The sequence below is a fragment of the Morone saxatilis genome, unplaced genomic scaffold (assembly GCF_004916995.1).
Source record: "Morone saxatilis isolate NCDOM2014 unplaced genomic scaffold, NCSU_SB_2.0 Contig16, whole genome shotgun sequence".
In the NCBI taxonomy this organism is placed as follows: domain Eukaryota; kingdom Metazoa; phylum Chordata; class Actinopteri; family Moronidae; genus Morone; species Morone saxatilis.
In genome coordinates, this window is record NW_023339718.1 from 7,206,743 (window position 1) to 7,218,085 (window position 11,343).

Below are 11,343 nucleotides of genomic sequence, written 5' to 3' on the forward strand. Positions count from 1 at the left end.
TCCTGTCCGTACTGGCCACAATTTAAGTGAAGTTTTGAATACTTTGTTAGGACTGTCCCCCATTACTTACATTGAAACTGCAATAGAAAATGATCTATTTGTGGGCAGTGGAGAGGACAAATAATTAGAATTACCAACAATGCTTTCAATGCACATATGGACGTGTGAGTATTGTTTTAAGACCAGCTTAAAAAAATGTTAACCTATCCTTTAAGTGATCCATTAACTAATTAAATATAGTAAGTAATCATCAAATTGAATGAATCAATCTCAAGGTATATTACCTCTAATGAAGCATCATCTCTGACTGTATGTACCAAATGGCTGAAGGAAGCGGTCAGTTGAGAAGGAAGAGAGGAGGAAGAAGAAGGGGTACAAGGAAAGCAGACACCACACTGGGAAGACACATTCAGGAGTAGATGCAGTGTCACCTCCTCTTTCCCCTCCGCTTCAGACTTCAGGTATTGTTGCTGAGCGTAACAAAGGGGGAATGGAGATGTTAATATCACTGGATTTCTTTAGCCACATCACCTCAGTGCAGAACTGACCCTACAAGTCAGACTATGTTGCAGCCAAATTGCATAGTACAGGGCTGTCTTTTTACATCTGAAGGTCTTGTTAATAAACACAGCTGCAGATCAACAGATACACAGCTATGTTAATAACAAAATATCTGTGCAATTAAATGGAAAATTGAGACTCTCATCAGTGCAGATTGATAAAATCATTATGATCAACAATACCACCATCGGTTATGGGTTGTCTTCTAGATTTCTTATTTTAGAAAAAATCTGTGCAATATTTAAAATAAATAGCACTATTATTATGATTATCATCATCATCATCATCATCATCATCATCATCATCAGTCAGTCAGTGTCATCATCACCGTGATGTATTACCAAAGCTCTGAAGAAGTCCATGAGCTCTTGATGTCCTGTGGTAACAGGCCTGAAACTGTTGTGCATTCTGAGGTTGAACCACTGCAGGCACTCTGAAGGGCTTGGTGGACGATCTCCTGTCCTGCAGTCACCCATTTTGGCCTGGAGCTCCTTTAGCTGCTGTTCAATGCTGAGAGAAAGGGAGAAATATTGTGTAAGTCTGAGCTTAAGTATACATCACCAAGCTCAGAGTACAAGACTAAAGCACTCAGCAAAATAAATGTTAATTTGGGAAATGAGGTAGAAAATCCTGCCAAAACTTAAACACCAACAGAAAGGAGTAAACTATGCAGAAAGATGGCATTTTATACCAAATTTTGTTTCAATTTTTCAGTATTTCTTGTTAAAAATGTACCATTTTTACCCTTTGACTGGTTTGATTGGGTCCATCTGATATTCTCCTACATGCCACATTTACCAGCACACAGCTGTTCCTGTTAATCTAAACTACTCCCTTATCCAGTCGTGATTGGAAAAAGTGTTTGACTGTCAAGATCTGCTGGGACAGTGTCTTCATTTTGAAAGGAGACGGTTGAGAGATTAAGTACACCACAGTTATTCAGACATGCCCAAATGGAGACACTGCTGCTGCACCACAAACACACTGGGACAATACACAAACCACTCACATAAACACATAGACACCATGTTGAAGATGCACATGGATCTACACACCACATCACATTCGGTTCTCGCTCACTCTCATTCAGTGTCCGTACAGTGAGAAGACAGATACAGACGCATCAACAGTAATGAACACAGACATCCATATATCAGTGTGTGAGTGTGTGCTAAGCATCTGGTGTGAAGTTGCGTTACAGGCATCGGCAGGCATCTGAGGCACACACTTCTTGCCGTCTCACGTCTTACTTCCCCTTGACACAAACACACACACACATACACACACAAACACAGCTCTTTTGATTTTAACAGACTGCATGAGCTATTCCGTTTCCCCTTTAATATGACAGATTAGAAATGACATCTTTGGGCTCGACATGTTTAGTCATTTCCATGCAAATCAATGCATATATATTTGGCCATGTAAGGCAGTGTGTAAGTATGTGTGTGTGTGTGTTTGTGTGTGTAGGCCTACATACCTGCATAATTAAACATGTTATGATGTTGTGTTCATGTGTGACTGTGTGTTTCTTTGTCTTAATATATGTGTTGTATGTTCTGGTGCATACAGTAAAAGTAGGGTTGAAGAGATCAGACAAGATTAACAAGAAAATCAAGAAAATGCATAAATACTAAGGAACTGGAAAAATACAAGCACACCTTGTCATAAGATATGCATCAAACTCATGACTGTTACAGCCTCATACGAGCCAAACTGAAAGATTCAGTGTCAAGATTAATTCTCTGGGAACATGTATTGAGCAGCACATATTCAAATACATAATTAATGTATTGATTAGTTGCAGATCTACATTATCTTCTAGTCTTTCAAACTTCCAAACTATGTGTGAATGTGTGTGTGTGAGCATACATGGTACAGAGCCAAAGTGCCATTTCCCCATCAGACAGCTCATCCCCTACCGCAGGTCTATAAACTGCCTCCTGCCTGCTCCTGGGCCATGAACGCATCCAGATGTCTTACAATGGCAACACATTAAATAACCGTTCAATCTGACACACTTTCGTTTCAGAGGGGAAAAACGCAAGGGGATAAAATGTTATAGACTGTTACAAACCGCTATCCTCTAGGTTGAATCATTCTCTCTCCCTTTAACTATCTCTTCCTCTCTCTTCTTCTTTAGGCAGGCCAGATGATGCATCTCACTTTATTCTCTTGACACCAACTTGCTGACTGACAGAAACCTTGATTATAAAGTGGGTGTATTTTTGTGTGTTTGGAGTCTTCAATTCCAGGCAGTATTTGTTACACAGAACTATCAAACCCTTCATTAAAGTATAGGCCTTTCTCGGGTTTTCATGTTCACCTTGCCTTGCTCACTAGCTGTACAACACATCTGCAGCAAGGTCAAAGCATAACCAGTATGGCTCAGGGTTTGCTGACGGCACCGTGTGTAAAATTAATAGACACCACTTTAAAGAACACAAAGGACTGTTCAGATGCTGGTTTGTTTGGCGACCTCTGACTTTGCCTTCTCTAAGGAGAACATAACAATGACTTTCTGAAAATGTAGTTCTGGATACAATATACTTAAAATAACAAAACCTTCTCTTTCCGCTTAAAGAAAGCTTCTCAGGGTAGGCAAAATATAAAGAGAAGAAACACATATGTGAGAATAAATGCAAAAATAAGAAATGTGCTAAATTTAATTTTTACCATAGATTTCTGTCATATCCCATGTCTTGCAATTAAACTTCGCTGTAGATTAAATGGTAGCACAGAGCACTGTATGTGTTTATAGTACGTCATAAACATCGATGTTCGTTCTGGGCTCCACCCCAGGACTTCATACAGACAGCAGGTTTCAAATGGGCTTCCATCTGTAGCACACTTTTCACCGACTCTCTGAAGTTCATTAAAAGCAGAAATCGTAAGTAGACTGCACTGTAGATTGGAACTGGGTGGCTTTTCTCTTGTTACTCGGTTTGATAACAGAATTGAGGTCGGATTAAGCTTTCTAGGACATCCACCCTGATAGCCTGGGACTCTGTGAAGTGTAAGAGCAGTCTCCAGGACTCAATTTTGCCATATGTGGACACGACAAAATGAGATTGTTGACTTGAAACCCATATGAAGCTATAGACTAAGACAGGAAGGAGAATGGCTTTTAGGCTTCATACTCTTTCTCTAGTTCCACTCCCCATCATCTCACTCTTGCCTTCACTCAACAAAACAATGTACTCTAATGGCTACAGCAACAGCACTTGCCTCTCAGATATATTTTCAAGCCTTGCCTGCAGTTTCGCTCTCACGACTTCCCCTCTTTCTTTCCTCTCTCCTCAAAACTCGTACTTTCCTAATTTTCTTTTCTTTACTCTCGCCTTTCAATTACCCCTCCTTAGGGCCTTGTGCTGTAAGTTATAAAGTCAATGTGGATGGTCTGTGTCAAGAAGTCCATCCAGCTCCCTACAATGTTGCGACCTTTTGCCCGCCGGTGTAAAAGCTACCTGCAGCCTAATCAACTTGCCAGGATTAGCTCCGAACCTGATGACTTCCACTGCCAGCAGCTCAGACGCCGAGGAAAGAGACAGAGAGAGAATGAGAGAAGAGGAAGGTAAAACTGTGTAGAAAACAGAGGAGTCACAGAAAATAAAACCATTCAACTTTCTGTGTAAAGACGACAATGGACAAACCCGTAATGGCAAAAACGCAGGAGCAGAACTCAACAAAAGACCTGGAGAATGAGAAAAGAGGCTAAGGAAACTGGGAGGAAAGGATTCTTTAGGCCTCTTGACAAACATGTCAATCATCTTACCCTAACTGACACACACACGTACACACACACACTTGCACTTTCACTGCTGAAGTGAAATCTAATTGTTTTTCAGACCGGTCTAGCTTGACAGTCGACACCGCAACCGTGCTCCCCCCAACCTTCACCACCGCTGAGAGAGAAAGGGAACAACCGGAGGTCTTTTATTAGATATGATGGCACATTTCACAGCTCCCTGACTTACAGAAACCCAATCCCGCGATTAGTCAGCGCTTTGACGTTATCTTAAGTTCCTTGTCAGAATTAATTTAGTGTGGGTGGGCTGCTGTGGGGCTGTCTGTCTGTTGCGCTCTGCTCCCCTCCACTCGCCTACAGGAGGTGGGGGGTTGGAGGCAACGGGGGCAGGAAGATCCCTTTCAAATAAGCCCCAGCTCCAGTCAGTGCCAAACCAGCCGCCTGAGAACTAAATATCTCCTCCATCAAAGGGCCCCATTCTGCAAGGGGAAAAGGAGTGAATGGGCTTGAATGAACAGGCTGAAAACAGATCCCGTCCTGGCCCAGCCTGTCGCCCACTTAGTGCCCTCAGCCCTCAGACCCCCAGCCACCCGGCCCAGCCAATGATACCGGAGAACCGATACAGCTGATATACTAACTTAACACACGTGTCACGCACAGCTAAACACAAAATCAACTACATACTGCAAGGACTACAGATCAGTATTTTTGTTCAATGAAAAGGAACCTTGCACGATATTTTACTGTGGCAGGCTTTCAAGTCCACCTGCTTGTACACATACGCAAAATCCTGATTATCAGAAGCACTTACACACACACACAGACAGAATCAAATTTAAAAGAATTGATATTGTACCCTGATCAAGATTGGCAGGTGACTAGTGAGAGCCATTTTCCTTGCCAGTGTGAAACTAGAGGCCTGTCTGCAGTCTCCAGGCCTGTGCTGACACTTCATTAGAGGTCTTTTCCTGGTGGCCCACCGCTCCCCGGCCCCACTCTCCACCCAACTCTGCACCGCGCCACTGTCCCATCTGATGAAAACTGATGGATTACAGCATTTCAATTTGAGGGAGGCAGCTCCGTTGTCAGCCTATCTTAATCTCCTGCAATTAGGGAGCAGCTCTTAGGCAAATCTCTGACATCTGAGTACTGGGAGCAGGCCAGTCACTTTGACCCATAAACAGGCTGAAGTCCTTCACGGGTGTGGGCAGCTCTGTCTCCTCCATCTCTCGGCTTCCCTTTCCTCTCCTCCACTTCCGTAATTTGTCCCAGACACTGATAAGTCAATTAGGCAGCAGGTGAGTGAGCTCTGGATGTGTGTGTGTGGGTGTGTAGATGTCTGCAGCCCACCCCAGTTGAAGCGAAAAAGAGGCCTTGCAAGATTTTGTTTGCCTGGATGTGTCCCGACAGTAAAAGGGCTGTTCTGAAGTAGTCTGGGAGGAAGTTAGCTGCTGCCGAACAGACACTGACCAGTGGTCCCCCACGGCGAGAGGAGGATTGCCTTATTTTTAGCCCCATTCTCCATTATCTGGACGCTTTGTTCTCATAATGGTTATCCCTCTCCCATCTGCAGGAACACAAAATAACCCTTTAATGCTTAGAAAGCAGAAAAATGGCCCGGCCTTCGGTAATAAGCCTTGAATTACCTACCCAAGGGTTTTCGTTTCAAGATGTGGAATCTTCAATTATTATGTTCCCATTTAGAAGGAGGTAGGAAAGAAAGAGAGAGAAGGGGAGGGAGATAGAGGGAGAGAGTGACGAAGGGATGAATCCCAGACACTAATGGTGCCAGAGTGAGGCTTTGTTCACTTGCTACATTTAGCCTGTCCTTCATCATCTGCCCTCAGCCTCACAACGCCACAAACGATAAAAGACCTGAAATATAGATTTCTCTTTTTCTTCTCTGCCCCCCATGTCTCTCTCTTTATCAATCTATTTGTGCTCCCCAACTACGTCCATCTACCACCACTGATAGATGTCTATATTTCAGTCTTCAATTACAAAAAAAACTAATTTAAGTTTGTTCCAGTAATTAATACAATTTAACCACAAAGAAAGATTCTTCTTTCGGTTTATGTTATTAAATACTTGACCCTTAATGTTGGGAACATTGTAAGATTATTCTTTAAGTTTGATCATGGCCTCTTTATGAATCTCAATACAATAGTCACAAATTAAATCAACACAGACTATGTTTACATGCACATGACAAACAAGGTTATTGAGGACAAATCAGGCTGAATAAGACAACGTGTTTACTGCAATTAAGTGGTTAGTCTAAAACCCAAGGTTACTTGCGACTGGTTCTCCCAATGTGCTACTATGTGTTTGATCCAAGGCATGTATATTTTCAGTGTATAAGTTGTATGTATAAGAATGGAAAACTCTTTTATTTTTTGCACATTTCTGACTGCACAGTCAAAGGATAGTCATTGTCAGCTCACACTTTTTTCCTACTGTGCAAATGTGTCTGAATTTTACAAACAGGCTGTTCAGCTGTGAAAAATGACGTATTTATTTCAGTTTCGGAGTCAGTTGTAATCAGGCTTTGGATTTAATTACTACATTTCAGACAGAAGAACACACAGTAAGGATCTTTCCTTTCATTCCTCCACACTTCTGCCACATTGATACTTTACCTGTCTGTCTTATCTGCATTATCGAGTAAATGTTCTGTTAGGCATGTGTGCACAGGGTCAAAAGATCTGAAACCTGTTAACCAGGTTAACCGGGTTTCTACTTCAACTAAGGAAACAGACACAACTATTACTACATCATTACACAATTAGGGATTCTAATTTAACCAAATCATGATTTCATATTTCTACCTCTGGAACACTGCTGCCAGTGTAAACAATATTACTGGGTTTTTGTTTTTTTAAGTCTGTCAGTCATGCAGGTTGCTCCTCTCTTTAAAATTATTTCTGCTAGTGTCTGCACATAGTCAGCATAAAAAAATCAGAGCTTGTTTTCCCACCTTCAGAGTAAGCCATTTTTTGCACCTAATCTTTGTACACTATGAACAACAACTTCCACAGAAGTAGAATTTTCTGAGAAGTAATATAAGCCATCAAAGTAAACATGAAGCTTTAATCATGTTTTGTCAAAGTTACTGTTTAACATTAAATTAATTGTACCAGTGTTGTGTTCTTCTACTAAATTGTGCATTATATTGTGCTACACTTCCTGTCATTCACCTGCGATCCACAGTAAAATGGAAGGCCTCACCAGGGGATAATCCCTCAAAAATAGGCGGCTTTTAAAACTTTTCTGTCATGTCTGTGTCTTCTTATTTGGGGTGTTTTTGTCAGCTGGGACAGTATTTCATTGGCTGGCTTTATCATAAAGTTTAAACGTCAAAAGTGCTGAAAGCAAGTAAAAGTAATAGTGGGCACATTCAAATAAAAGGGGTATAACTTTAAAAATGTGTAATAAGTAAAAAAAAAAGAAGAAAATAAGTCGATGCTTTTGCTAATCTGACTGACCTGTTGGCATTGAGAGCGAGTTTCTCCTCTGTGTCTTTTTGGAGCTGTTCAAAGTCCAGCTCACTGGAAACCCCTGGAACCAGCAGCTCCACAAAGGCATGGTCATCAGGAAAATCCCCCGGCCAATCCATACTGCTCTGCAGGGAAAAGGAACTGGAGAGACAAACAGAGAGTTGACTATATTGTATAACATTAGAAACGCTACATGTGACATGTACCAGTTCATAAAACAAAATAATGGGAAAACCAGGACTGGTGTCAGGATTAAATCAACAATTTAGGATGACACCAAATAACAGACATCTGAAGTATTGTATTATCACAGCTGTCTGTCAAGAAACTGAACACACATGCACATTCTGGACACAGACACAGTCATGTGGTCTACAATAATTTGAAATTTCCTCCAACAGGAGTCTTATTAGGAGGCACAAATCAATTGCACCTGAAACACTTGAAAAAAGGGAAGCTTATCAACAAAAACAGTTTCTTCCAGCTCCCCTCCTCTTTCCTCAGAAAGTCATTTAGAGAAAGAGTACCCCCTGATCAAAATGCATTGCCTCAGCCTCTAACCACTTCCACCTACTGACACTACAGTGAGTTAACACAGCTAAAAAAAAAAAAAAAAGACCAAATAAATAAACAATAAGGTGAGATGCTCTTCAGTCGAGGCTTTAAATAAACAACTCATCTCCTTACGTCTCTGCCAGAACTGAGGGCCACCCCACTACCCTATGGTGCTTAACGCTCATGCTAACAGCCAATCCCACGCCGGTGCTGCGTTGCTGGGTCTCATATCAACATTGTCATCAACGCAAGTCAAGTGGAAGGTAATGGAGAGTGTCTGTGTCAATTTGGCTTTCTCACACTCCGCCTCTCGCCCCTTTCCTCGTCATCTGCTCTGATTTTAATAATCCCTGTCAAACTCCAAACAGCTCCTCGCACTCCGCTTCTTCGCTGCTGCATACAGTCTATGCCACTCTCCCTGACAGGGCAGACAGGAAGCTCAACATTCATTTAGCCTGCACAAAGGGAGGCCTGTCCAGCTGGACAAATATTATTTTCCTTCGCTGACAGCCTCACCAGTTAAGCTTGTCCTTTATTACTTCTCCCTCTCTTCTTCTCTCTTACTGTTTCCCCTCATCATCACGCTCCCTCTGCGCCACTGTCTGAGAAGGGGTCTATACAGCAGACATTGCTAAAAAGGAAGAAGATTTTAAATCCATGGATTAGGAACTCAACATTGTAATTATATGGGCCAGACAGTGTGTGTGCATGAGATTTTGAATAGTATCTGTTTATAACCATGCCATCTACACATCAACACCATACTTCTCTTTATGTGTATGAAAGATAGACAAACAGATGGACTGAAGGTCTGAATGTGTACACTGTATGTCTGCTGGGTGTCTACCTCCTGGTCTGCCAACATATCATCTGTTATCTTAAGCATGAGTGTGTACATGTAAGTGTGAGTGTGTCAGGATTCTCCAAGCAGCACACAGGGCCTCATTAGTACTAGACTTTAAATCATCTGGTCTCCATTGTCTTGTCATTAGCTCTTTAAAAAGCAGATGTTGGAGGAGCTCCTGTGTGTTTCACAGTGTTGCAGCAGGGACAACTGGGCCAGGCGCTGAGACGCTGCCTGCCTGAGACATCGACTCCACAGCTATTAGAACAGGGGAAGAAACACACACACTCACACTCACACACATCACTGTCCTATCTCTCTTGCTGCTGCCTGTCTACCCCAGCTAGGCTAACACACAGGCCCATTTACAGTAATGAGTTTGTCCTGAAATATTTAGCAGCACGTCCCCCAGGCCGCCGCTTTAAAGCCACTTAGAGCATGTCAAGTTAAAGTCAACATTATTTTAAAGGGGGTACCTAACAGTCTGCTGTAAAGGAAACATAATAAATTAAATAGGTGAATAGTCTAAGATCACAACACTGCTGAAAACTATCTCATGCATGCCCAGGGGGGAGCCTGGCTTCACGGTTACTGTGTGTTACTGCTGCACTGTACTGCTTTTGAATGATTTTCTTCTTTACAATAAGTCCTGTATGCTTAGTGATGGGCTTTAGTCTCGTCAGATTTGATATAGTGATATTTCTGCTCAATTTAGGAGGCACTAATCTTGTTCAAATATATTGGTCACCTCCTTTCTTTACTACAGGGAAATACGTGGACATAACATCTTCTTAAAATATGTTGTGTAAGACTGTTCCTGAAATTGCAGTGCAACAACCTGGCATCATCATAACAAATACCTATGTGATTAGCCTACACTGAGTGAATGAATAATACATGACTTAATCCGGATATTACTTGTCATTGCTGTTTAGTAGAATTATCATCATCATTCAACAGTATTAAAGTACCCTGAGCAATGAGTCAATTACAACTATTGGAAAACAAAACAATATTGTCACAATGGAGTAGTTCATATTGTGTAGCTTACTGCATCCCAACTGGCATGATTTAAGTAACCTTAAATACTCCAATCCTACACATGCACTTTGGGGGAAATGACACACATCAACCACATAAAGGTTGCATGGTTGTATTTGATAACTGCACAGGTAATGAAAAATGATCACTTACAAAGTAAATATGTCCATACATTGTAAACTGCAAAGATGCATAGTGCTGCAACTAACAAGTATTTGTATTATGAATAAATCTCTCATAAGGGATCAATCATTTGGTCTGAGAATTGTCAGGTAATAGTGGAAAACGCCCCATTTCAGATCAGTCCCTTGAGTGAAATCAATTAACTTCTTGTTTTGTCCAACCAGCGGCCTACAATGCAAAGGTATTCCATTAATGCAGAATAAAACAAAGGACAGCATACAATCATCACATCTGACAATCTGGAGTAAGTGAATACTTGGTGTTTTTTCTTCATCTATGACTTTTATGTTTATCAACTGATTATGTTAATTGTTTCTGATATCAACGGATAATAAACTGTCAACTAATCATTTCAACACTGGAGCTTAAAAATAAATTAGATTCTCATTTGGTAACATTTTAACTTTTCTAGTATTTTTCTAGTATTAACAACAAATATATATGTTAATAGATTAATGCAACACATAACACATCATCATATAGTCAAAACTGTTGACTTTCACTTGTTTTTATGGTGGCATTTGGCATAAAACCAAAATTGTCAATAGTATGAATCAGAAAAATGTGGCAAATCATCACATTTGAGAAACTTGACCCAGCAAATATTTGGTATTTTTGTTTCACTTATGACTTAAATTAATGAATATTGTGCTTTCTTGTAGTACTTGAACACTGAAGTGGCCCTCCTATGTGATGATAATACCAGTGATGGCCCTAAGCCAATTTGAGTTTGAGACCCCTGACTTAAATGATTACTCAGTTAATCATTAACTGAATATCATTTCTAAAGACACTTCTGCACGAGGTCTTGATAACGTTTCTCATTGCTCATTTGAATATTTAAATATTTTTCGAGTGTATTTTGTGTTAACCATAACACATAGATGAGAGAAAGACACACACACACACACAGA

General features: G+C 40.9%; 1 protein-coding gene across 1 annotated transcript in view; it reads right to left on the bottom strand.

Annotated features, from left to right (window-relative positions):
• kiaa0825 (KIAA0825 ortholog) overlaps positions 1 to 7,925 on the bottom strand; it is a 109,318-nt gene extending 101,393 nt beyond the window's left edge. The window contains exons 1-3 of the mRNA XM_035658689.1: positions 7,795 to 7,925; positions 903 to 1,071; positions 285 to 470 (exon numbers count right to left, since the gene is read on the bottom strand). Of these exons, the coding sequence (XP_035514582.1) occupies positions 285 to 470; positions 903 to 1,071; positions 7,795 to 7,925 (486 nt within the window). The remainder of the gene's footprint in view (positions 1 to 284; positions 471 to 902; positions 1,072 to 7,794) is intronic.
• Positions 7,926 to 11,343: the final 3,418 nt, after the last annotated feature.